Source organism: Alosa pseudoharengus, unplaced genomic scaffold (assembly GCF_046254945.1).
Source record: "Alosa pseudoharengus isolate Yale_2024_CS ecotype anadromous, Long Island Sound unplaced genomic scaffold, YU_APseudo_1.1 YU_APseudo_1.1_scf_20, whole genome shotgun sequence".
NCBI classification, from domain to species: domain Eukaryota; kingdom Metazoa; phylum Chordata; class Actinopteri; order Clupeiformes; family Clupeidae; genus Alosa; species Alosa pseudoharengus.
In genome coordinates, this window is record NW_027468664.1 from 4,412,185 (window position 1) to 4,439,409 (window position 27,225).

A 27,225-nucleotide genomic window follows, 5' to 3' on the forward strand; every position below is an offset into this window, starting at 1 on the left:
AACTAATGTAAAGAGAATGTCTCTTTTGTATCCATTATGTAAACAGGAGAAGGGTATTGCGGCTTTCCCCGGGAATTGACCATATGGGGTCATTAAACTGGGATCTGGCTCTCTGTTTACTTATTGCTTGGGTCCTGTGTTACTTCTGCATTTGGAAAGGAGTTAAGTCAACTGGAAAGGTAGGATTTATGTTCATAATTCATTTTCTAAATTTCATCTAATCTTGTCCTCAGATATTTTTATGTTATTCATGATGACATAAGTAAAAACATCTTCTGTTGTTATATTAAAATTGATTAAATCTTTTGTTTCTTCTACAAACATTTTTCTTGTAGGTTGTATACTTCACTGCCACCTTTCCTTATCTCATGTTGATCGTTCTACTAATCCGAGGCGTTACTTTACCTGGAGCTTACCGGGGAATTGAGTTCTACCTCTATCCTGATTTGGGACGTTTAGCAGATCCACAGGTAGAGTAGAACTGTACCATCACTCCACTATGATTGTGGTATTGCATAAATTGCGTAAACCAATTTTTTTTTCAGTTTGAGAAGTATTATGTAGTTGTGTATTTACTGATTTACTATAACATACAGGTTTGTTGGCCAATTGTGCTTTAAGTTGAAAAGAACTCCTGCAGGTGCAGGTCATCTCCTTCGGGTTCTCTGCTGGGAATAAACTTGTCCTCTGTGTCCATCTGTGTTCAATACTGTGGCTGAAAAAGAGGAAACCTCTTGCTGTGTTGCATAATAGTGCCTCTTTTGAGCTGATTAAATGGCATGCTCCCCCTTCGATTTAAAAAGTCACAACAACCCCCCTCCCCCTTTTTAAAAAAAAAACAAAAAAAAAAAAAAACAACTTCGGGTATCCAGTCAATAAACCGTAAACAGAAATTTAATTCCAAAGAACCTTATTTTAAAAGGTTTCAACTCGTTTTAGTGCACTTTCCTGCATGAAAGTTCAGTGTTAATCTAGTGCATCGCTGGTGTTTTCAAAGAGCTTTGCAGGAACTCGTCCAAAGTCTTGTGTTTGTCTACAGGGTGTTTGAGCCTGTTGGACTGCCAGCACTAGATCCTGCAGCCTTCGCCTGCCCAATGAAAAGAAATCCTCAGGGCAGGTACATCTTCCTTAGCCCGGGCCATCCTTAGCTCACATTCCCTTCTCCCTAGGTGATGGCTATGGTTGTGCGTTAATCAATGCGAGACACAAAGCAATCTGGTTTGCAATTGTCTGCTGGTGTGACAGTTATAATAAATAATTAATTGACCCCTGGGAGAGGGCATACACCAAATGGACTCTTATTTTGTCCTACCTCCACTGCGTCTGGAGAGGGCAGTAAGAATAATATAAAATATCACTCGGTTCCAGGAAGGTATAAACTTACGACTAATCTGTATTTGAAAATGATGTACGAGTTCTGCTGATTCATCTGTATTTCAACAAATCGGAACATTTTGACTGTTTCCTGAAGTGATACATTAATGTTAACAAGTCGGTGTTGTAGCAGATAAGAACCTTTCAGTTTTGTACTAAGAACAGAGACATAGTATATCAGGAGATTTGATTTTGACCAGACAGCAATTATTTCTGGCTATAGGTGTGGATGGATGCAGGCACCCAGATTTTCTTCTCATATGCTATTTGCATTGGATGCTTGACAGCACTGGGAAGTTACAATAAATACAACAATAACTGCTACAGGTCAGTCACAGTCAAGTTTGTCAAACTGTTTTGGGTACCTCAAAATAAATCTTAAAGTTTACTTAAGTTTCTACATTTTCAAGCTGATTGTGTTCTGTTTATGTTTGCTCTTCGTGTTGTATTGCAGGGACTGCTTGGCCTTGTGCTTTCTCAACAGTGGAACAAGCTTTGTGGCTGGCTTTGCTATTTTCTCCATCTTGGGTTTCATGTCTTATGAGCAAAATGTTCCCATTTCTGAAGTTGCCGTATCTGGTGTGTATACAGTGTGGAAGTATATTTTTTGTCTTATTTCATTGGATGTATGCCTTTCGAGTCACTCTACTCTGTGGGGATGTAATTGGGTTTAAAGTAACTGCCTATTCTTGATACCTCTCAGGCCCTGGGCTTGCCTTCATTGCCTACCCACGTGCTGTGTCTATGATGCCATTCTCTTCACTGTGGGCATGCTGCTTTTTCATCATGATTATCTTTCTGGGGCTAGACAGCCAGGTATATGTCAATCAACAATGTAGTTCTCATTGTAAAAAATATGTTTGATATATACAGTGTATTTTTAAATACAGTTGAATATAAAAATATATATATTTTGTTTTTTTCATTTCTCTGGTGTTTCCTCTAGTTTGTGTGTGTGGAGAGTCTGGTGACGGCTGTAGTTGATATGTATCCAGCTGTGTTCCGGCAAAAAAACCGCAGGGAGGTCTTCCTTTTGGCCCTGTCATTTATGTCCTTCTTGGTAGGGCTGATCATGCTTATGGAGGTAATGGAGTTTCCATTCATGATCTTAATTTGCTCCATCTGGCATCTGCAGCAAACATTCGAATCTTATCAAGATGGCTTACAGGTTTGGAAAACGTGTCTTTCCACAGGGTGGCATGTATGTCTTCCAGCTCTTTGATTACTATGCTGCCAGTGGCATGTGTCTTCTCTTCATGGCCATTTTTGAGTCCGTTTGCATTGCATGGGTGTATGGTAAGTGGAATGTGAAATAATATAATAATCCTCTAGAACTTGAACAATCTATTTTATTTCATATTAAGTTAGGGATATCTCATTGCTATTTTAGGGGCTGATCGTTTCTATGACAATATTGAGGACATGATTGGATACCGTCCAGGACCTATGATAAAGTATTGTTGGAAGTTTTTCACTCCAGTGACCTGCATTGTGAGTACTTATTTAGAATGTCGGCAGAGCCATGTTGCACAGAAATACTTCAATATTGTCAAAATGTTACTGACCAGTGGCCAGAGTATTAGGTAAATCTTCTCTTCTAAGCGGACTGCTGTGGTAAGAAGTTTACTTTTTCTTATGCTTTGTCTATTGCAGGGCACTTTTGCTTTCTCCTTAATCAAGTATACTCCTCTGAAGTACAATAATGAGTATGTGTATCCGTGGTGGGGTTATATGGTTGGCTGGCTTTTGGCTCTGTCCTCCATGGTCTGCATTCCACTCTGGATGATCTTCAAAATCTGCACCACAGAAGGAACTCTGAGAGAGGTATGGTTCAGATTATTAAAAATATAATAATCACATATTCAGCAACCGTTGTGCCATAAGTCTCATGGTGGTTTGTTTTCCATCCCCATATAGCGTATTCAGAAGCTCACAAAACCCTCCGAAGATTTACCCAGAACAAGGAAAGAGCAGGAGAAATTACTGGCTATTTTTGCCCCAGAGGGTGAACAGACTATGTCTTACAAAGCTGGCTATGCTCCTGTCGGCGAGGAGGACTCTAAATGCTAGTTTGGGGATACATGGGCACAACTTTAAGAATTTTACAAGCCTCTTCAGTGGTTCCTCTGTTTGTGACGCTTTGCATGCAGCAACAAGATGGGAGTAAGACTAGGCAATTGAATATCGAAGGCTTTTATTTTTCCATTCAGGTGTTTCTGTACTTTCTTCATTTCTTTGAGTTTTTAAAACCTCATTAATGCATAGCAGTTTAATACATGAGTACATTTTGGTACTAATGCTGTCCTAATGTTTATTTTTTTCTTAATGTGATGAAGACTTCCCATGTCTTCATTTTTCTCACGTTGTAAATGTAGCCTAATGGTGCACAGGTAGAATAAGCAATTATCCTTGTAATGTAAATTTATATGTAAAATGGAAATTACAAGTTTGATTAAAAAATGTTTTAAAATGTCCATGTTTTAATTGCCTACTTTTTACAAAGCCTAGGCTAGGCCTACAATGAAACCATCCTTAGTTTAGCCAAAACTGTTCATAGGCGAAACTCGCATGCCGCCGACTAAGCTGAACAAACGAGCTAAATCTATTTATAAATTACAGTCTGTCTGTTTGTTGTTTGCCTGTGTGTGTCTGTTATTCGCATCTCTCGAACCAATGGCCCGATTGATTTCAAATGTGGCAGGTGTCTTGCTACGGGCACGAGTAGGCCTAAGTGCAGTGCCAAGTTTGAAGTTTGGATAAGAAAAGTAAAAGATATCGTTAAATGATCTATATATCGGTAAAAGAAGCACACATTGGCTTTCTCCACTTTACTGTAGCCACCCCCTCTCACACGAGAGGCAGTAGCAGCAAAAACTGTCCTGTCCTGTTACCAGTGTCCCCAGACTGTCCTGTCCTGTTAGTAGTGTGACACCCAGCCACTGTCCCGAGTAGTGTCCTGTCCTGTTAGTAGTGTGACACCCAGCCACTGTCCCCAGACAGTCCTGTCCTGTTAGTAGTGTGACACCCAGCCACTGTCCTGTGTCTGTCCTGTCCTGTTAGTAGTGTGACACCCAGCCACTGTCCCCAGACTGTCCTGTCCTGTTAGTAGTGTGACACCCTGCCACTGTCCTGTCCTGTTAGTAGTGTGACACCCAGCCACTGTCCTGTCGTGTTAGTAGTATCCCGAGACACCCAGACACTGTCCTGTGACTGTCCTGTCCTGTTAATCGTGTCCCTAGACACCCAGCCACTGTCCCGAGACAGAGATGGTTAGAGTCAAAACTGTGCTGTACTCTTGTCGCTGTCCTGTGCCACTCGCAGTACCGTCTTGAGGATGTTGTGCTGTACTTCGCAGCACTGTATTGCGGAAGTTGCGTAGTGGCATGTAGCGCTGGCTTCCGGAAGTTGCGTAGCGGCATGTTTTTGTCTATATAGTGAGGTGGTTAGAGCACTGAGAACTGTACTGTACTGTTGTCGCTGTCCCAGCTGTTGTCCTGTGCCTCGCAGCACTGTCTTGTGGACGTTGCCTTATTGTGGCATGTAAATTGCGTTAGGGTGTGTAGCGCTGTCTTGCTAAGATTAAGATACGTATATTATTCTATTTTAAAACTAGATATTTTTTTGTTTAGCTAGCACTGTCTTGGTGTCAAGGGACAGTGAGTGTCAATGGGTAGTGTCTGGATGTCTCAGGATAGTGGCTTGGTGTCTCAGGACACTACTAATAGGACAGGACAGTGGCTGGGTGTCACGGGACAGTATCTTGGTGTGAAGGGACAGTGAGTGTCAATGGGCAGTGTCTGGATGTCTCATGATAGTGGCTTGGTGTCTCGGGACACTACTAATAGGACAGGACAGTCACAGGACAGTGGCTGGGTGTCACAGGACAGTATCTTGGTGTCAAGGGACAGTGAGTGTCAATGGGCAGTGTCTGGATGTCTCAGGATAGTGGCTTGGTGTCTCGGGACACTACTAATAGGACAGGACAGTCACGGGACAGTGGCAAACAGGATAGGACATTTTTGCTGCTGCTGCTGCTGCTACTGCGAGTGGCAGACAGAGTGTGATGTCACAGGCTACCAGAGATTGTTGAGTCACATTGTTGCAAATTTCATACCATGATGCATCATTCCACAAAATGGTTTGTCTTCTCTATCAAGACGTTATTCAATAAGCTTAACAATAAACATAATATAATATATAAGGTTATATTATAACCTTAACTCAAAACAGCTGTTATGCTTATGTCATATAGGCTAATATATTATAATATAATATTCAGTATGAATTCTTAAATTATTTTTCCCCCTATCAAACATCATTCCAGATAAGCATTCAATTAGATCATACTAATATTATATTATAATATATATTAGCCTATGATTAATGTGCAGTAAGCAGAAGGCATGGCTGCAGGTGACATTTTTACAGATCAAAATTACATAAGCATAACAGCTGTTTCGAGTTAAGGCTATATGTTTATTGTTACGCTTATTGAATAACTTCCTGATAGTCCTACCTGCGGGCATGTAATTGGGCTACGGATTTTCTACAGTAATGGCATGCTTGAACGGGCACTGCACAAGTTATTAAAATTCTGACCATCTCAGCTCTTCTTACGAAAGGAAGTGTAATTCTTATGAATTACACTCCCTTCCCAATCCACCAGATGGTGTGGAGTTCCATTTAATTTGTGCCGAGAGGGACTGGCTTAAAATGAAAAGGCCTAGGCTACAGCAAATTACTTAAACATTCAGGCAAAGATTCAAAACGTGGATTTATGTCTCATAAATACCTGTGAAAATATAATTCATTCAGTCACCAATTAATGTGGCGTTAAGAATAATAGGCTGGGTGAAGTTGTTTTGTAGTGTAGGCCTACAATAGATGGCAGCATAGAAGAGACATTACCGAAAATTCCGCCTGTTCTTCAAACTAAGCTTGAACCATAGTCAGTGACGCTCCCTGTCCCACAATGCTTTGGGTGATGTCAGAGGAAAGATGGCGGAGGGAGGAGCGGCTGATCTGGAGACTCAGAGAGCAGAGGTCGCAGCGCTGCTGAAAACTCAGCTAAGGAAGGGAGATACTTGGTGAGAGTTTATTATCACGTCTTTGATGTTCCGAAGGTACCACTGACAGACTTTGTGGCGGCTGTCAAAGTTGAAGGCAAACAGAAAATGGGCGAGACAGTCCATGTTGACAGTCACCGTGCTAGCCCGGCAGCATGCTAGCTAACACTAGCTAGCAATACATTCCACAAATTTCTTTAGCTATTACTTTCAGGCTATTGCTGAACATAACGGCTTAATCTCCCCGTATTACACTATAGACGTTATGGTCTTATTTCTGGTGCGGTGTGACTCAGCTATTTGAAGGAAAGTGGTTAATCAAATGCCGGTGTCAGTATACTCGACTGGTATCTCTTGCCAGTCCATCCGGCGGTGCAGGGCGGAGTCGAGAAAAGCACCTGTCAAAATACTTAAAAGTTCTCTCAAATGTGTCACATGAATTATATACGACGTTAAATTAGAATGAAATGATCTATTTCAACTGGTGTATACAGCAGTATCGGCTATCGTATTCACACAAGTAACGTCAGCTAATGTTAATTGCTAGCTGGTTGTGTTTATCCACCCGACGACGTTGTCTAGCTAACACAAATAAACTCAGCCACTAATGTTAGCTATGATGTCTGTTGGCATGTTTGATTGAAAAATATCTGTCCGTTCAGTGCAAGTATACGCATTAATGTTTTGTGATATGGTTCGTTGAAGATGGAGTATCGCCGTTGTCTCTGCTGTAAAGTTAGTGTAGCACACTTCGCTACGATAAGCGTTACAGTGCTATGCTAGTTACTCTGTGGACGGCATTCTGTTGCAACCCCATGGTTTTCTACGCGAATATTCTAATATTTCAATGCTTGATCAGCGTTGTTTTCATTTTCATATTTTCAAGATACACATGATTGATCATGTCGTTCCTTGTTAAATAGGTACTTGGTAGACAGTCACTGGTTCAAACAGTGGAAGAAATATGTGGGCTTTGACAGCTGGGACAAGTACCAGATGGGAGATCAAAATGTCTACCCAGGCCCAGTGGACAACTCAGGACTCCTTAAAGGTATAGTGTGTTTATGTCAGGAATTCAGGTTATGTTATTGATCATCAATTCCATTGGTGTTGTTGATTTGGCCACTAAGTGGAAAGTGGATAAGGGTAGTGTGTAGTAATGTGCCTCACATCTATGATAATTTAATATTCACAATTCCAGTAAAATATGCCATGATTGCCATTGATTGATTGTTGTCGTGGCTGTTCACAGATGGTGATGTGCTTGCCATCAAGGAGCACCTTATCGATGAGCTGGACTACATCCTCGTACCCACAGAGGGTTGGAATAAGCTAGTCAGCTGGTATGGGCTGACCGAAGCCCAGGAGCCAATAGCTCGAAAGGTAAGTTTACAATTTGCTATGTGTATCTGCATGAGTTTGGGCGTTGTTGTCTCAAATGGTGGTGAAAACATGAGCAGCACCAGGGTCTGATACGATAAACATACAAATTGTGTACGTAACGTTAGGTTTGTTTGTTATATGGTCTATTGTTACTGAAAAGACTTTAATTAGCTTACATGAGGTTTTGTTTTGGGGAAGGTTTAAACTTTCAATTACAATCCAGATGGCATTGTAGGAAGAACATATGATTGATCAGATTTGCCAACTTGTTTAAGTTTTTGGCAGACATTTTCCATCATATTTCAAAGTAAATTATCTGGGTGATTATATCTGTGGTACAATGTCTGACTAACTTAATACTTTGTAACACTTCAGACACATAAGTGATATTCTCACGTGTGGGCTGTTGTTTTTTTTAGTTTTTTTTTTAAAAATCATTTTCATTGAATTCATTTTTTCCTCATTAGTCTATAGCCTAATCTTTTATACTGATATTTCATATAGTGCAAGCCTTTTGTACTTCCGTTCTCACTAGCAGCCATCCTGCATTTTCAAATTTACCCAGTCATGGCATCATGGCTGCTGCAGTGGCTCCTCTTTCCCTGATTGATCCTCCCCCTTTTGCCATATATGTCATGGGGGGTATTGAGTAGCCCCAGCGTTTCTATTTTCAGAGGGGCTCTGGATGACTGCAACGCTTCATGGAGCAAACTACGAGACACAACATGCAGGAGGTTCTCTATTTTTCTGTCTTTTGGGTGTCTGCTTCTGTCTGGATTTCACTGTGTTGTGGCATTGGTGCACCATTACTCTGGGCGTCCCTTGCTGCCCTTGGGTCTTTCAGTCAGGCCAGCAAGTGTGGCTCTTTCTGGGTGTCCTTGTTTTTAAAGAAGAGGAATGCCGGCTGAGGTCAAACCATGAGGGAGCGATAAAGGCTTGAGAGAGACAGAGTGACGGGAAAATGAGCGAGCGAGCAAGATAGGGAGTATGAGGAGATAGCATGGACAGGAGTGCCAGGGGATTGGGGGCTGGTGTGTAATTTCTTGTGGCTTGTCTGTAGAGGTCTGTGCTTTTCTCTGTGGCTGTTTGAAACACATGGCTGCTGCACTGTTGGGTGTGAGTAGCTTGGGGCAGTGGCTCAGGGGGGCAGCCCTGCTCGTAATGGTGGGTTGAAAGTGGAGGGGCTGGGGGAAATAAATAGGATGGGACCCCTCAGCTGTCTCCGTGCTCTGTTGCTAAATTAAGAGTCTCTTTGACTCATTTATATTGAGAGATCTACTAGCACTTTAGGCCATATGAAAGGGCCCCAAACAAGGGACCTGGTTGAAAGGAAATGGTTATTTGCTATCCGGTTTACATAACATTTTCATTGTGGGCCTACTAACTATTTAGGACTTTTTGTTCAATTATCAGTTTCTGTATGGTAACGCTAAATATGTACAAACGTGTCCATTGTTATGTAGTGAAAAAACAATGACCTTTTGTTTGTTCGCAGGTGGTTGAGCAAGGGATGTTTGTGAAGCACTGCAAAGTGGAGGTTTACCTCACTGAACTGAAGTTATGTGAAGACGGTAATATGGAGAATGTTGTCACCAGGCGTTTCAGCAAAGCTGACACTATAGGTATGATGCCTGGCCAAGTCACCGCATATACTCAACTTGTTCTCTGTTTCACGCTAGGTACAGCAGACTGACGTGTGATGTATTGGTGGCTAAGGAATCCTGTCAGTAATGATTGCTTTGATCATAGCTTTCATTAATTCATAGGGATTACCCTAATAATGTGTTTGACAAATGCTTCAAAGATTATGGTATGGTTCAGTGTATATGATAGTGTAGAAAGTGTAAACAAGGATCGTATCCCCTTCATGTTTTCACAGTCAATCACAGGATAGCACATTATGGGAGTAATAGTGCAGCTACTGTTACTACTAGGACCACCATTGTTACAACTATTACTATTATTACTACTACTACCTCCACTACAGCTGCGGCTAATATTGTTAATAATTTATCTAATAATAATGTTCAGCCATTGATTAATTGAAATGTTAAAATTTAAACTAGACCATGGCTGTTAACTTCTGTGAGTCAGCCATTATTAACTTCTGTGAGTCAGCCACATGTATTGATCCTAACTTAATTATTGAAGCATATACAGTGCATCCTTCTTTTTAGTTAACTTTGTCTATTTTGCTCTACTATGGTTTTGATGCTACCTCTATCACACTGAAAAGAGATGTGACTTGATGGAACTTTTTAATGTGCTGTTTTAAATCCATACTCATTCAGCAATTTAGCCTAACACTCCAAATTTGCTTGTTGCTCTGTACTTTGCTTTTTGTCCATTTCCCACCTTCTCACTTTATTAGAAATCCCTGTAACCTATGGCCTTGCAAGACTCAATGCTTCATTTTTTTGATTACCTTTTTTGATTGAAAAGCTTGCTGAAGATTAATTGCTACTTTTACTAGCTCTGCAAAGTAACTCTTCACACATTAACAGAAGACTGTATTTTTTGTATTGCCATCATCATTGACTGACAGCTAGCTGAAAGCATGTGCTTATCCACATTCTTAAACTTACAAAGAATGTTGAAGCTTTTTCCGTGTCATTTATTTTGCAGACGTCATTGAGAAGGAGATGCGTAAACTGTTCAGCATTCCTGAGGAAAAGGAGACCAGGTTGTGGAACAAGTACATGAGCAACACTTTTGAGCCACTAAACAAACCGGACAGCACCATCCAAGATGCTGGCCTCTACCAAGGCCAGGTAAAGAGCACTCTCTTTTCCCGTCATAATAAGTTCATTGTCCATTTGAGGGACTAGTGCAGTGCCCGTAACAGATCTTGTCATCTAGTGAAATTAGCACCACTCCATTATAAACACATCCAAACAATGTGATAGTCCACACTGTACGCACTTGGACTCCGAGGCATAAATCGAAAATTGTGAAGTCAATTGGATGAACGGTTCTAGAGATATGAGAAGAATACACAGTCAAGTAGATATAAGAGCTTTCTTGCTATATAGTGTGTATGGCTGCAACAATTAATAGATGAACTATAAAATCAATCGGCAGCTATTTTGATAATCATGCTAATCGGTTTGTGTCCATTTTAAAATTCTCTGATTGCAGCTTCACTAACATGAATATTTTCTGCTTACTCTTCCTCCTCTGTCAACTAAATATATTTGACAATTGGACAAAACAAGGCTTTGAGGACATGATTTTGATCTTTCGAAAAGAGTGAAAAGATTGAGAGAAGAAATTGTATTGATAAAACAACTAACCGATTAAACCGAGAAAATAACCGACAGAAATGTTAGTTGCAGCCCTAATGCCAAACCACAGACTCACAGGTGATAAATTTGTTTATTTCTGGCCTGGGGCACCAATTGTAAACATTAACACACTTGGCTGGACATTAAAATAGGCAGATTTAACTGAATTTTTGAAATGAAAATCAATTACATTATGGTAGTACTTGTACTAGGACAGATTAACGCCTGTGTCATTCCAACTAACATGCCAACTGTTCTGTTGTTGGTGTTTGTAATATTTTTGTATACCTTTTCTTACGTACTCAAGTGTACAACCAAGTCACACCTTTGGTGTAATTTGTAATGACACATTACTTTTAATTAAATTCAGTTCAATTCAATTAAAAAAAAAACTTGATTCATACACTAGGGGCAACTAGTATTCAACATATAGACAGTATATGACCAACATGTCATGTCACCAAATCTGCCATGTTCGGTTGCTGTAATAACCTTTCTAGTTTTGTGACATTTCATTCATGCAACGTCAATACCAGTGCTTAGCAGATGCTATTTGATGGCGTTGCAGCTTCATAGGAACTTGAAAAACTTGACTTAGACAGCTCAACAAACTGTTATTCTAAGATGACGCTGCCCTTTTATTCTAAATGTGGATTATCACTGCCATGACATTTCTTCAAGTCTTAGCTTATCATTTTAGGTGTGGCAGCTTGTAACAGAACGTATGTTGGCATGAGATGGCCTCATGTCTGCTAATGCCCTACACCACACTGTGGGGCAAATTGTGTTGTGGGCTTCAGAAAGAAATTAAGTTTAAGGACATTAACATAATACTTTTACACAAAAAGGAAACCAACAACTTAAAGACCCCTCGTGTGAATTATGTTTTCATCCTTGTTAACATGTTCTTATGGTGTTTCTTTATATGAGGCATAACATATCTGGAGCTAAATAAATCTGGAGCTAAACTCAGGGCCATGGCTGTGTATTATATAACTGCACCTTATAACTCGTGTTGAAATAACAGTCTCAAAAAGGCAGTATCTGACAGCCTGGATTTCTGTATTACAAATCTAAGGAATGAAACCTGTCGATTTGTGGGCTACCCAAAGTGTCCATATGGGACAAGTTGGGAGTGAGATTGTGCCGTCAGATGCAGATCTAATGAACTCTGTTAAAACTAATTTGGCAACAGTGTAGTTATATCCAAGCCTTTTCATGGCCATGAATAAAATAGGTTAATTAAATAAAACTTCTAGATATGATATTTTGATTCATGGCTTCATGACTTGATTTTGACCTCTAGGTTCAAAAAGAGATTGGTTCAGGTTCTGGCTAGACTAATAACTCACCCCAGACAACACACAACACTTATTCATTTGTTTAACTCCCAAAATAATATTTATTTTGACATTCAAGGTTATTCAATCCTTCTATTAAATTCACTCTGTGACAGTCATTCATAAGTCATACGGTATAAGTTATGGTCTATATTGGGTCAAAAAATATCAATAGGAAGCACAAACAAACATAGTCAGTGTTGAAGCATTATGCTAAACTCTATTAAAGGGGTTCATTTTAAAACTGTGTGTATTCTATTTAAGGACCTATTTGGAAAATGTATATTACACTATTAAACCTAATTCTGTATCATGCTGTTTAACTACTATTAGTTACTATTGTGAAAAATACTATTTTGAAAGTACCTTTGGTGTTAATACCAGTTTAGAAATGTGCGCTGTAAAACAAGTTCTTAAACAATAGCTGAACAGTGAAAAAAAGGGAAAAAAGAGAAAAGTAATATGATGTAATGTAAAGGACAGTTCAGTTCCGTTATGTACTGTTCTGCTCCGTGTATGTGTGTGCGTGTTAAAAGTTTTGGTTTTCAGTCCTACCACAGTCAGAGGGGCAAAGGGATGATGGTGGGTGCCACAACCACATGGGATAGGTAGTGATGGGCAAATGAAGCTTTGGTGAACCACTGAACCACAGCAGTGTGAACCTAGCGACACTAGCTGAAAAGCAAAAAGATGGCCGCCACACATACATTTTTCAACATAAAAGTCCTTAGCAAACCAATATTTTTGGTTACATATACTGGTTTGGGTAAGGACTTTTATGTTGAAAAATCTACATGTGGCAGCCATATTGGATTTTTTCATTAGTGTTGCTAGTTTCACACTGCTGTGGTTTAGTGGTTCACCAAAGCTTCATTTGCCCATCACTAGGGATAGGCATGCAAGAGGGAATGGCCATGAGGGTGATACAGGATAGTGAATCACAGTGGGGAGGTTCCAAGAGGGGGGGCGTTGAACGGTCAGGATATCTGTATTTTTTCGGTCAGGATATCTGTATTTTAAGTAATCAAGATTTCGGACGATGAGAGGTCTTTTCCTTTTGATTGCAGAAGCGGTTGACCAAGATAGAAGGATTTCAGAGGGAAGATATCTGTTTGATAGACGAGAACAGTGGATTATCATGTCGATCGATATTATTGCCAAGTTTGATGAATATGTCCGGAATACAGGTTAGATCTGTATTCTCAGATTTCATTCTCTTGATTCAGATGATTCTTAGCCCTTTTCACTTTCTCGATTTCCGTGTCAAAAGTTAAAGTGGCAGTTGCTTATTATTATTTTTGATTGTGGCACTCATCTCGCGTACACTCTATGGGGCTATCAGAGAACTCTCAGTACATCACAATTAGTTAGTGGCTCACTACAAAATCATGTGGTTACATTTGGTTGTGTACAGCCTAATCAATGGTCATAATTATCTATATAAACTATAAACATCATTATTAAACTGTTGTCTGCCAATAATACTATACTGTTGACACTGTAGTTACATCATTTATCCCTATTCTACCTTGAAATGTTGGTATGCCATTTAAATATATGATGATGTGAAAGAAGTTGAGCACAGACACTTCCCATTCCTTGGCCTTTTGCTTGAGGTTTAGAATATTGTTTCCATGCTCAGTATGTTCAATCTGCAGATGGGTTCTTGAACCACATTGTGAGAGGAGATATGTACTCAACTAGAATGATCATGTGTTTGTCTCCTCCACAGGTTCTGGTAATAGAGCAGAAAAATGAGGATGGAACATGGCCTCGAGGTTCCTCCACACCCAAGTAAGCGTCTCTTTTTAAGTCAGATGTTTAATAACAGCGAGCATGACTAGTCACTCTTCTAATGTCAGTGGATGTGGAGTGTGAAGGGTTTCTTTGCAATGTAAGTTGAAGGGATGGAAGGCAATTGGCAAGAGAAAGTCAACCCTGTTTTACATTTAAGGCATATGAATGAGAGAATGAGCTTGAGGTCATATCTTCATTAAATTTTACTTGGACGCTCCTTATTAGAAGCAGAGTGGTAATATGAACCATGTAAAAACAATAACCAGTATGGAACACCAAATGCACATCTGCACATTTTGACCGATTTTGATTTAAAAGAATAATATTGCTGTGTGAGGACCTTCTTGATGTCATCTAGGGTGTGTAATGAATCCACAGATCTGTCAGGATCTTACCTGCCCTACCTGCCTGAAGGACAATAAGCCTACTTAATGTGCCTCTCATGGCTACTGTTTGTCCACTCCATTCTGATCAAATCTGGGCTCGCTTTGTCTGACTATTCTGCATCTGTAGAACACTATTGAGTCGTTCTGATCGGATAACATTGGTGCTGCACCATCTCAGGTTTTGTTCAGACTTTGTCTATATCATGATTGAGTCCCAAAACCAAGGCCAGGAAAGCATTCTGTTTAAATCCTAGGTCTTCTATTTCAGATATTACTTTAGTTTGATCGCCTGAAAAATGTTTGGCCATTCATATCTTGAAAAATGTTATTCATAGCAAGCCCAATATTTGTAGGATGGAAGACAAGCATGCTCTCAGTATGACTGAACCATTAAAAGGTTGGTACTCATTGGTTTCAACCCAAGACCCTAGGGCTAAACGTGACATTAAGGGTACTTTAAACTTGTTTATGCATTTGATAGCAATCATTATTTTATTATTTTGTCAATATTTTGAGTTCTTGACATATAATGGGCACAACAATTTTAAATCGTTTTCAGAAGACTAAAATTGTCTGTGGGGTAGCTAGTAGGAAGTTGAACATCTATGTGGAAGTAGTATGGACATTTGATATACAAAGTATCAATGATGTACGATAGATTACTAGATAGATTTCCTCAGGAACAAGAATGGAGAAGCAGAATTATAACAAAGTAATTAACGGTGTATTTGTCTTTGAAGGAAACATGGTACAGCTTTGAGACATCATACACTTTATTTAAATATTGAACTACCATACATATTTTCAATCTCGTACCAGCTACCTAATGAAAATGACCAAAAAATACACCTAGTTCTGTTTCTCAATGTTCATATGCTGTGGTGGCCTTAAATATTGGCACAACATTAATAACATATTTTATTTGCAGGCAAAGTACAGATTGATGTGATGTACAAAAATATGAGTTTACAATATCACTCATTTCTGCACTTTGTTCCAAATCAAGGGTGTTAAACTCAATAGGGCATGCAGTACAAACTTACAATGGTTCGGCCATACTGAGAATATCTTTGTCTCCCATCCTACAAAGTGGGCAGGCTAGCAATAATACTTTTTAGTGTATTAATGTCCAAACACGGCTCCCAAGATAAGCCGTGACTGTATTTTAGACTGTAAACATCCCTGGGTAAAGAAATTATGAAAACATTCAAATTAAACAAATATTTTTGTTTGGGATCTAAACATTATGTAGAAAAGCTTTCAGCGGAATCCAAGGCAATGCAGCAACCATTTTCCTGGATTCTGTCTGATGTTACACAAAATGACCCAAGTGACCTGACAATTTCAATTTAATTTGACATATTATTTACCACATGTGTGCATATCACCACTGCTTCTTGTAACCAGGCAAATGACTGAATCATGTTGGGGAGCACTAAGATAAGATCATATGTAGAGAAAGGTTGATGCTGGAGCTACTTGTGTATGATATTAGTTCTCTGAATTGGATTGGATGTCAGCCTTTTCCCCTGCATTTCAATGTTCTCCATCCATTTGGCCATTTGTTGTAAATTTGCTCTTTGTTTGCTTTGCTTCACTTGCTGCCATAATTCTGTTACTCCATTTCTATCTCTATAGTTTAATTCTCTCTTTCCAGTTTGAAATTTTTTGTTTTTGCTCTAACTCATGGTCTTCTTATCTTTTAAAGGTCATCTGGTGCTTCCAATCTCTCTGCTTTACCAAAGATCTCCCCTTCATCTCTCACAAACAATCATAACAGCAGCTTCAACAGTCGGAAGTAAGCGCCTGTGGGCGTGTTTGGAAGGGGTTGGGGTGGGGTGTGGTGGGGTGGGCCTGGGGTCTCTGAACAGGCTGGGCACTATGGACGTGTATAGTCCGCTCTGAGCTGGGTTGTGGAAAACACTCTGAATTAGCAGTTTTGACACAGCATTGATTTACAGTGGCTTTGAATAATGAATGCCTTCGAGCCCTGAGTAATAGCTCAAAGCCCAGCACTCCCAGATTGGCCTGGGAGCGCTCTCAGTAGTCACCCATGTTGTGGGTGCGCTCTCAGTAGTCACCCATGTTGCTGAGTAGTGCATCGGTTATTGCGCAGAAAATGTTGGTTCTGCACCTCCGCATGCTGGGACAGGACAGGCTTGTTCTCAAGGTTCTCAGGGTTCTCAGGGAAATATGCGCTTTTCTGAGGCTGACGCACTGTTCTGTGCTGCAGTCACAATTGTCAGTATTCCAAGTAGATGTGTTGGGACTGTCCTTAGTGTGTCAGTAAAGTAGATGTGTTGGGACTGTCCTTAGTGTGTCAGTAAAGTAGATGTGTTAGGACTGTCCTTAGTGTGTTTTTGTGTGTTTAGGGCTGGCGAGACTGGACATGTCTGTATTCAGTTCTTACTGTAGTTTGAAGATAACTTGATTAAAATAGAAACCAATAAATCATTTAATACGGGTTCTCCTTGAAAGTGTCAAAAAAAGCGTCATTATGTAAGGCTGTCTGTCTTGAGCAGCTTGTGCAGTGTAGGGAGCCAGACTAAGGGCTAGCCAGATGGATTACTCCTTAACTGGCTGTTCTTGATCAGTGTCTTTTCTCTGTGCATCTCCCTCTCTTGGTCTCTGGCGTTGTGCTGCGTAATCTGCAGTCAGTGTGACCTTCAGAGTACATTGGATCTGCTCTCCTCATCTACATGCAGCACAGCACAGGCGCCACACCTCTGCTCTTTGGTTATGATTTTGAAGATCCTGTGCTGTTGGCTTTGGGATAGCTGAGTGTGGAAGTAATGCTTAGTCATCCCGTAAGACTCTTCTGGGTCTCAGCTGGTTCTCTTTGCATACTGCAGCCTCAGCTAGCTCTCCTCTATCTGCTCACCTCCCCCCCTCTCTCTCTCTCTCTCTCTCTCTCCTTCCTCCCTCTCTCCCCCCCCCCCCCCCTCTCTCTCTCTCTCTCTCTCTCTCTCTCTCCCTCCTCCCGCTCACCCTTCCTCCCTCTCTCTCCCTCCCTCTCATTCTCTACTGTACCACTGGCTCATGAGGCAGGCTGCTGCCGCCGCTGCCGCCACTGCTATAAATATCTGGAGGAGCGCGTTAGGGACGGGACAGGACAGTGATGGTATGCTAGGCTGAAGAGGCTCCTCGGCGTGTTACCTGTGATCCGGGCATGGAGGCGGCTCTGAGAGGAGATGCTCCTGTGCTGCTGGTGGTGTCTGAGGCCAGAGAGGGTTGAGCTAGAGAGGAGGGTCGAGAGGGCGCTGAGTGCCGAGGCCGCGCAGCCTGATCAATGGGACCGCGCGTTGCACTGCACTCAGAGGTGTGCTGCTGCTGCTGCTGCTGCTATTGCTACTGCTACTGCTGCTGCTACTGCTACTGCTGCTGCTACTACTACTGCTACTGCTGCTACTGCTACTGCTACTGCTACTGCTACTGCTACTGCTATTGGTGCTATTTGGGATTCTGATGAATTGTCTCAGATGTTTAGGAGAGCATACTGCTGAAAGGTTTCACTGTGTAGAGGAGATGCTCTTAATCAGTGCATATGTGTTGATGTCAAATGCCAATGTCAAATTTGTTTGGGGACATGCTTTTCTCTTTTTTTTGTTGAGCTCTATGTTTTTTTTCCCTTTTCTTTCTCTTTGTTTTTGTACTTCAGTATACTACTTCCATAACATTGTGTTTTCTTCTGGTAGTGTGAAGAACTCAAGCTACAGCCTTCCGTCCTACCCACCCTATAACAGCTATGAGTACTCGGACCATGGAAGGCACAGTGAGAAGCCTGGTCTCTGTGGACTCTCCAACCTTGGCAACACCTGTTTCATGAACTCTGCCACACAGGTGAGGAAACCAAAGTGTCTAGAGGCAGCTGTGGGGTGACATTCTTTACAAGACATCGTCTTTTTTAAACTCCCTTTTCAAATACTTTTTTTTGCCTGCAGTGCTTAAGCAATATACCTCCGCTTACTGAGTACTTCCTGAAAGACAAGTACCAGGATGAGCTGAATGAGGATAATCCACTGGGTATGAAAGGGGAGATTGCCAAAGCCTATGCAGAGCTCACTAAGCAACTCTGGTCTGGGAAGTACAGCTACGTAACACCAAGAGCATTCAAGGTGAGTTCGATACATGCTGGCAACATTTTAAATAGAACGATTTCATAATCTGACCACAGAAATGGGAGTGCCTGGGTCATCAGCATGTTTGCTGAATAAGAGGTATTCTGTTGTGTTGTTGTTCTGTCTGCAGACGCAGGTAGGCCGCTTCGCCCCACAGTTCTCAGGCTACCAGCAGCAGGACTCCCATGAGCTCCTGGCCTTTCTACTGGACGGACTCCATGAAGACCTGAACCGCATCAGGAAAAAGCCCTACATCCAGCTCATGGATGCGGACGGGAGGCCAGACAAGGTATCACACTCCTCCGATGAACTGATTAAGTTACAGTTCAATGTGTTTATTTGAAATTCCGTGTCTGACCCTCCTATTGACGTCTCTTTCAGGTTGTTGCTGAGGAGGCCTGGGAGAATCACATCAAGAGGAACGATTCCATCATCGTAGACATTTTCCATGGCCTCTTCAAATCCACTTTAGTCTGTCCAGTGTGTGCTAAGATTTCTGTGACATTTGACCCCTTCTGCTACCTGACGCTCCCTCTACCCATGAAAAAGGAGCGCACATTGGAGGTCTACCTGATGCGTTTGGACCCCAGTGCCAAACCTACTCAGGTATTACCCAGCATTCTGGTGCTGCTACTGCAGGTGGACTTCAGATAAAACAGATATTCATAAACTGTTTATGCATGTAACTTTTTTCTTTTGCCTTTTTTCCAGTATAAACTGACTGTACCCAAAGTTGGGTACATATCAGACCTCTGCATTTCTCTATCTACCTTATCTGATGTACCTGCTGAAAAGGTAAGTGGGTAATAATGTTAGTGCACTTCAGTATAACTTTCGTCCTTAGTATATAGCCCACATATATATTCCCTTTCTCAGTTGTTACCGTTAACATGTTCATGCTTTCTAACTCATTTCTGTGCAGATGATTGTCACAGACATTTACAACCACCGTTTTCACCGAATCTTTGCCACCAATGAAAACTTGAGTAGCATCATGGAGCGTGACGACATCTATGTGTGAGTTCCTCTGAAATTACTGGTAGATCAAGAGGGTTCGCAAGACCAGGGGCATGAGTTTGATGTTAGTAAGTTAGCAGGGAGTAAATAGGGAGCCATATTCCAAACATATTATAGGAGTGAACAGAAACAATCATTTTACTACAAATGAGACTGTGCTCGTGCAGGCTTCCTGGCTTAGAGATTTATCTGTATCAATGTTCACGCTAATCATTACTCCATGACTGTGTTCCTGTACTGCCTTGCAGCTTTGAGGTGTCTGTTAACCGAATGGAGGACACAGGCCATGTGGTGATCCCAGTGCACCTACGAGAGAAGTTCAAGCAGTCCGGCTACAACCACACAAGCACTCCGCTGTTCGGCCAGCCCTTCCTCATCACGGTGCCCCGCACGCTAAGCCAAGACACACTCTACAACATGCTGCTCCACCGCCTCGCGTATGTTACCCTCTGCTCTTTCTTTTTTTTTTTTTTTTTTGGAGGATCATGAGATCGTATCAAATCGTTTTTTTCTCTTTATGTCACCAAACTTTTATTATGACCGCCGCGCAAGCGAAGCTTTAGTGAGCTTTATGTTTAGTTAAGAGTTTTTTTTTCTTTCATATTTAAAATTTTTTTAAAAAATAAGTCAGTAATTATGTGTCAACGATTCCCGGGAAACTGAAAGAGCGGGCTGCACCAAACTAAGTGGGTATGTAGCCCCACAAGGATGACACGGAACCACTGAATTTCGTTTTGATCTGTAGGATCCGTAGGACCTAGGAGGACTTATTTTTTTGTATGTTGGTCTCAATTGGCCATCTCAACCCATTCCATAACCACTCATTTGCGGTATAGCGCTACATAGCTACATAGTATCTTTGGCTGACGTGTTCAGAACTGCACAAAATTGGACATGTAAGATCACTACGACAGCCACTGAATGCATGCTGAGTTTCGTGGAATTCCGTTCATGGGGGGGCCATACAATAAATGAGTTTATTTGTACATTTAGTGACCGTGCACCAATCGGCCTGTAGATGGTGGTGTTGAGCGAAGGGTTGCACGCACCCAAACGCACAGATGCACACAAACACACACACACACACATATAGACACACAAACACATCCACGCACACACACACAGAAACACACAAGCACACACACACACAGGCATGCAAACGTACAGAAGCACGCACACACTCGCACGCACACACTCAGACACACACACACAGAGAAGCACACATGTACACTAAAGCAAACACACAGATCCACACACTCATTTACATGCAAGAGTAGAGGATGGAGTAGGAGATGGAGACAAATCGACAAGAGTGATTTATTTTTGCGGAGATAATGTGCAGGACTGGGCGGTGGTCATATTTTGCACCGCTCTGCGGTACATCTAGTTAATACTAAGTTTGGTGTGAACTGTAGTGTAATTATGTACTGTATTATTGCCATGGACATTTCAAAATTGGTCTTGGAGAAGGCGTGTAAATGTTTGGAGTGTTATTGTGTAATGATGAAATGATGGTGTCAGGTGTCGGTCCATAAGTAATAGGAGCTATGTTTGTTTGTAGCCGTTATGTGCGCTCACCTGTTGAGGATGAGGAGTCGGAAGAGACGCTCCCAGCCAAGCAGCATACTATAAATGGCAACGCCACCAATGGGATCCTGGAGGAGGGGTCTCCAAGTAAGTGTGGTTGCTAAGTCTTTACAGGGTTCAGTCAGTCACATCAGTTTTGTCTTATTTTGCTTCATTGCATACTGTGGGTGTTACACACTTGCTGCATACTGTGGGTGTTACATACTGTACTTGCTGCATACTGTGGGTGTTACATACTTGCTGCATACTGTGGGTGTTACATACTTGCTGCATACTGTGGGTGTTACATACTGTACTTGCTGCATACTGTGGGTGTTACATACTTGCTGCATACTGTGGGTGTTACATACTGTACTTGCTGCATACTGTGGGTGTTACATACTTGCTGCATACTGTGGGTGTTACACACTTGCTGCATACTGTGGGTGTTACATACTTGCTGCATACTGTGGGTGTTACATACTGTACTTGCTGCATACTGTGGGTGTTACATACTTGCTGCATACTGTGGGTGTTGCATACTGTACTTGCTGCATACTGTGGGTGTTACACACTTGCTGCATACTGTGGGTGTTACACACTTGCTGCATACTGTGGGTGTTACATACTTGCTGCATACTGTGGGTGTTACATACTTGCTGCATACTGTGGGTGTTACATACTTGTTTGCGTTTTCATTTGAACTGCTGAAGGTGAGATGGAGACGGACGAGCAGGACGATGAGTCCAGTCAGGACCAGGAGCTGCCCTCTGAAAATGACAACAGCCAGTCAGAGGATTCGGTGACGGGGGAAAACGAACTAGAAAATGGTGTTGGTCAGGAGAACTCGACCAAAGCCCCGGCGCAGGCAGGACACAAAAAGCGACTCTTTACATTCCAGTTTAACAACATGGGCAAGACAGACTTCAGTTTCATCAAGGAGGACTCCAGGCAGATCCGATTTGATGAAGGACACCTACGACTCAGTGGTCAGAGACAGCAAAATTTGTCTCAAAATTGTGCCTCCGATGAAGACTAGGGCTTTAACAGTTGTTCTTTTGTGTTGATATCTCTTAAACAGATCGATCTTATCTATCACTAGACTGGGAGCCAGAGATAAAGAAGAAGTACTTTGATGAGACTGTTACTGAGGTAAAGCCACTAAACCTACAAAGACCCTCTTCATTCTTGACGTCAAACATCAAATATCCACACGTGTAACAATCCAATTTCTCTTGTATCTGGTTGACAAAAGGACTTGGACAAACATGAGAGCATGGAGTACAAACCTCAGAAGAAGGCTTTCTTCAAACTGAATGACTGCATTGAACTGTTCACCACCAAAGAGAAGCTCGGAGCAGAGGACCCTTGGTGAGATGGGGGCAGCTTTTATCCTGTGGTGTCGGCATAACAAACCAGCACCTGCTGGATTCTTTCATTTTGTCAACATTTGATACCTTCTGCAGTGTCTTGTGCACAGCTTTGAATTGCTCACTTAGTGTCTCATTAGAAGTGAGTCATTGATTCTGTACTTGTCTTGTCTCAGGTACTGTCCTAACTGCAAGCAACATCAGCAGGCCACTAAGAAGCTGGACCTGTGGTCGCTGCCCCCTGTGCTGGTGGTGCATCTGAAGCGCTTCTCCTACAGTCGTTACATGAGGGATAAGCTGGACTCACTGGTCGACTTCCCCATCAGGTTAGCCCATCGCATTCCCATCACACACCCTTGGTCTCTCTGTTCCAGATCTGACACAGTTTTATAGGTGGCAGTTTGAAGATATTCATGTTTGAAAATCCTGTTTGTTTGTCCAGTGAGCTTAGCAGAGGTATGCACTCACTGAGTAGGGCAGGGTATCGCCACTGATTTCCTGCATTGGTTAGATTTTGATTCACAAGGACTCAATTTGATCAGATGTGATTCTATTCAGTCATCATCAATTCCGCTAGCGATATTTCAGTTACAATAACAATTTTGTTTGGATATGTAATAGATTCTCAGAAAACTAATGAACGAACATGGTGCATTATTAAAAATATTAATGTTTACATTAAGAATTTACCCTAAAGCAGTTCTTTCTATACACGCTTCCTTCTAAAAAGGCATAAGACTATAATACATGAAAACATTCATCTCAGTATTTCATGAATCAATATTAAATCATTCAAAGACAGATTAAAGTCCATTTGTTTTTAAACATGTGTTAATCCATCCCTACTACTGACTGCCATTGTAATTTGAATGGAGATGTTATTATTCAATCAGTATTGAAAGTATTGACAGTCTAGAGGTGATTTTTTTTTTTTAACTGAAAGGCATACAAGTGTGTTGATGCACTCATGAAGAGGATATGTGTGCCTGATTCACAGAGATTTGGACATGTCTGAGTTCCTGATCAACCCTAATGCCGGGCCATGCCGCTACGACCTTATTGCTGTGTCCAACCATTATGGTGGAATGGGTGGAGGCCACTGTAAGTAGCTATGCTGAGTCAAATCAAATTAGTTTGACTAACTAATATGAGGGCAAATTAATATTAAAGATGGAACACATATTGGAAATGGTCTAACTTTACCTATTGGTTCTCCAGACACTGCTTACGCCAAAAACAAGGATGATGACAAATGGTACTACTTTGATGACAGCAGCGTGTCTCCTGCCAGCGAAGATCAGATCGTTGTAAGTGTGTCTCCAGTCCTACGAAATGTAATCTGAGAAAGAGTTCTTAACAGAGCTTAAAGTTCTCAGGCACTGTGCCTGAATTTAGCCATAAGACAGGCTGCTTAAGATATGAAAAGAGGTGATTAATTAGAATGCCTTTGGAAGTTTCTGATCACTTCAGGGCAGGCTCAGACATTTTCTTTGTTTTAAGCCCTGTATTTTTGCTAATGACTGTTAGCGGCGCATTATAGCGAATAATGGACATTCCAATGCCATGTTCCCTGTGCAGAAGATGATGTCCTTGAGTCCTTGCCACATTCAGTCTTACCATGATCATTAATTAAGTAGTGGTAATGCACTGTTTAGTAGGGCTGCACTATTAAATGATTTTAATCAAAGTCACTATTTGAACTAATGCAATTAGCTAATCACTAAGGCTGTAATTAATTGTGCTGCTCGCAAATCTGTCCCAATGGTTAATCTTGTCACATGTATGTTCTTTATATTGGTGTTCATTATGTTCATGTTCATTCATTCCATCCTCCCTGTGGGCAGGCAGTGCAGCTCATCTAACAGGAGCGCTGTGCTTGTCATGTGCTAGGCGTGCTCACCAATCAGAACAGACCCAACTTAGAGCAACATTTGGAATATTGAACTGAAGCTTGACTGCCAAAAATCAAATTGCAATTGCAATATCTGTCAGAAAAAATCGCAATTAGATATTTTCCCCAAATGTTGCATTCCTACTGACTAGTATGTTTATATATACGTTACCCTATCCTACTTTAAGAGTCATTGCATTTATACCATAAAGACGGAAAATAGGTCCTCTTTCTGTGATGGCAGATGGCTTTGCAGGCTGGGAATGACTCTGGTCTGTATGTGTTTCTGCCCCATGTAGTCCAAGGCTGCATATGTGCTGTTCTATCAGCGCCAGGACACTGTAAAGGGAACAGGCTACTTCGCCTTGGACCGAGCAGAGCACGAGGACCAGCGCAGCTCCTCAGCACAGGGCGTCACCACCCAGAGTGAGGAGGAGGAGGAGGAGGAGGAGGAGGAGGAGGAGGACCTGAATGACAATGAGAATGAGGAAGAGGAGGATGAGCCAGAACCCAATCATGATGTCACCATGAACACCAACTGAGGCGTGTGCAGAGACATGAGGGGATGCCGAAAGCCATATCCACCCAGAGCAGTGCAGGAGGCCGAGCCGAGCCTAGCGGAGCCTAGCGGAGCCTAGCGGAGCCTAGCGGGGCGGAGCGGCTAGCCCACACGGGGCCGTCGGAGGGAGCGCCCGCACACGTACTGCACTGGAATATCTTAAGCAATTAGGGCCCTCCTCAGTGGTCACCAAGCCTGTCGATCATTAGAGAATGGGTAAACAAGTACATGATTACAAACTGTAAAGGCAGAAAGTGATAGTCCAGATCTTGAGAGCTAGGTATGCCTGCAGATGTCCCGCTCTAACTTCTGAGAATGTCCGCAGTGTTGTGCTAGGTTCTCCCACCCGTTTTTATTATAACTACAAGAGATATTGCATATCAGTATACCTTTATGATTACAATTTTTGGCCTTGTAAATAATTTGAATGAACACTGAATATCGGGGTTTATGAGGTGTGAAAACTTTATGGACTGTTCTTGTTTTGTTGCACAATCACTCCATTTTGTTTTTAGATTTTACTAGTGCCACACATACTGCAAGTATTTGACAGCCACTCTGTGTCATCTCACATGAAATGCTTTAAAAAAGCTGCCTTCCTACCGTACGCAGACACCTCTACCTGGGCAGGAAGGCTCCATTGGTGTGAGCTCACATCCGTAGCTGTCCATGCCTCTGGAGGAGAAGAGGCGGCGTTGTTAGACATGCTCCAAATGTGTACTGTACGCCTTACAGGTCTCTTCACTTCAGAGCCCTGCAGATGTCAACAAGTCAAGTCCATGAGATGAAGAGGGTGTGGACACGAGTATAGCTTTACAAAGGGTTTCAGGTATCAGCTTCATACCTCCCATCTGTTTCTTGAACATAGGGGGCTTCTTGAGATTATGAAATTTGGTGATGCATTAGATTTGGTCTCTTGTTTGGATCACCTCAGCCTTAACTCTGATCTCAGACTGTTGCCTTTTCTTTGCACATTCTATCACACTGTCTATCTGCATGTTCCTCATAAACATACACACACCATCCACTCTTCAAGTACCTGCTCTTACACTGAGGCCGCTTTATGTTTAAAGCTACTAGCCTATTGAGGTTGGTTGGCGGAATGTATATTGAATGACTGGGAGTATACATAACACTTGAATGATAGTCTCTTTCAAGGTAGTAACTACCCTCACCACCCCCAACCCCACCCTCTTCCATTTATGCTTTGGTTGAATGTGTAGAGAAACTGGGTGATTGCTTTTGATATGTATTGTCCAACTCATGGGGTACTGCTGTATGTCTTTTTGTAAGACACGCGCTTTACGCTGATCTACTCACCTGGCCATGAAGAGTGGTCCTTCTCTAGGAGACAAGGGAGTGGGAGGGGGCTTATCAGACTAAATGAGACATGATGACATAGGCTATATAAATACTGTATATAAGAGTTCACTCTGTGAGTGCACATTTGATAAATTTATTTATTTATATGTAAGCATTTAAACAACAATGTATTTAAGACCTTGGAGAGACAGAAGATGTATGGTATCTGGCTTTAGTCCTGTAGTTCAGAAGTATTGCCTTTGCTCTTCTGGTTTTGGGTCTCTTGTGGGGAGGCTGGGGTGGGATGGGGATGATTGATGCTCTTATTATTTGGACTTTTTGTAAAGTTGACTTGGACATCCTTGCATGAGGGGATTTCAGAGTTTGGCCGCACTTGAGTTCACTTGGGTTTACATTTGAGACGTGCATGTGTATTTATATACTGACTTCAATAAAGTTGTGTAAAGCCTTACTATTTTTCACCCCTTTGTAACATGCATTATGATGGCTATACGGCGTTAGCACATACAGCTATCTACTGAATGAATGAAATGAATTCTAGGTGTAAACATATGCAGATGCAATCGTATGGGATAGTACAGCAAAGTACAGCAACAATTGAAGTGAATAGGTTGTTTTGTCCTCGCTCCCCATAGCAATATGTGGAATCAAAGTCATTTCCCCTTTTAAAGTCTGGTTTGAATTTCATTTATTGAATGTACAACTGTGGTGGTATGTGAATGGGGAAAAGTGAGTGCTAATTGAATTGCTG

The 27,225-nt window shown here is 41.7% G+C and overlaps 2 protein-coding genes across 7 annotated transcripts; both read left to right on the forward strand.

Moving 5' to 3' along the window:
* The first annotated feature begins 28 nt into the window (after positions 1-28).
* LOC143135915 (sodium- and chloride-dependent GABA transporter 2-like) lies at positions 29-3,846 on the forward strand. Its single transcript, XM_076296275.1, has 10 exons — positions 29-179; positions 336-470; positions 1,598-1,701; positions 1,829-1,953; positions 2,078-2,190; positions 2,321-2,458; positions 2,568-2,670; positions 2,765-2,865; positions 3,028-3,198; positions 3,292-3,846. Exons 1-10 carry the CDS (start codon positions 84-86, stop codon positions 3,442-3,444), a joined length of 1,239 nt encoding a protein of 412 aa, XP_076152390.1. The 5' UTR covers positions 29-83; the 3' UTR covers positions 3,445-3,846.
* A 2,522-nt stretch (positions 3,847-6,368) lies between these two features.
* On the forward strand, positions 6,369-26,925 carry usp15 (ubiquitin specific peptidase 15). 6 transcript variants are annotated; one of them, XM_076296257.1, is made up of 23 exons: positions 6,369-6,461; positions 7,364-7,491; positions 7,693-7,823; positions 9,319-9,445; positions 10,449-10,594; positions 13,515-13,634; positions 14,180-14,241; positions 16,339-16,428; positions 18,326-18,470; positions 18,572-18,745; positions 18,879-19,037; positions 19,130-19,354; positions 19,460-19,543; positions 19,671-19,765; positions 20,014-20,202; positions 21,327-21,439; positions 22,045-22,320; positions 22,413-22,483; positions 22,587-22,702; positions 22,878-23,027; positions 23,699-23,802; positions 23,920-24,008; positions 24,892-26,925. In XM_076296257.1, the coding sequence occupies exons 1-23, from the start codon at positions 6,373-6,375 to the stop codon at positions 25,132-25,134; spliced, it is 3,126 nt and encodes a 1,041-aa protein (XP_076152372.1). In that variant the 5' UTR covers positions 6,369-6,372; the 3' UTR covers positions 25,135-26,925. The 6 variants fall into 6 exon arrangements, with proteins under 6 accessions (XP_076152372.1, XP_076152373.1, XP_076152374.1 ...); XM_076296258.1 differs by lacking the exon at positions 16,339-16,428; XM_076296259.1 differs by lacking the exon at positions 13,515-13,634.
* The last annotated feature ends 300 nt before the right edge of the window (positions 26,926-27,225 follow it).

Excerpts from the sequence above, each read along its gene's own strand:
- LOC143135915 (XM_076296275.1), top strand. The coding sequence starts at position 84 with ATGGGGTCATTAAACTGGGATCTGGCTCTCTGTTTACTTATTGCTTGG. Across the intron at positions 1,954-2,077 it reads TTCTGAAGTTGCCGTATCTG|GCCCTGGGCTTGCCTTCATT; the intron begins GTGTGTATACAG and ends GATACCTCTCAG. Across the intron at positions 3,199-3,291 it reads CAGAAGGAACTCTGAGAGAG|CGTATTCAGAAGCTCACAAA; the intron begins GTATGGTTCAGA and ends ATCCCCATATAG.
- usp15 (XM_076296257.1), top strand. The coding sequence starts at position 6,373 with ATGGCGGAGGGAGGAGCGGCTGATCTGGAGACTCAGAGAGCAGAGGTC. Across the intron at positions 18,746-18,878 it reads TAACACCAAGAGCATTCAAG|ACGCAGGTAGGCCGCTTCGC; the intron begins GTGAGTTCGATA and ends TTCTGTCTGCAG. Across the intron at positions 24,009-24,891 it reads CCAGCGAAGATCAGATCGTT|TCCAAGGCTGCATATGTGCT; the intron begins GTAAGTGTGTCT and ends TGCCCCATGTAG.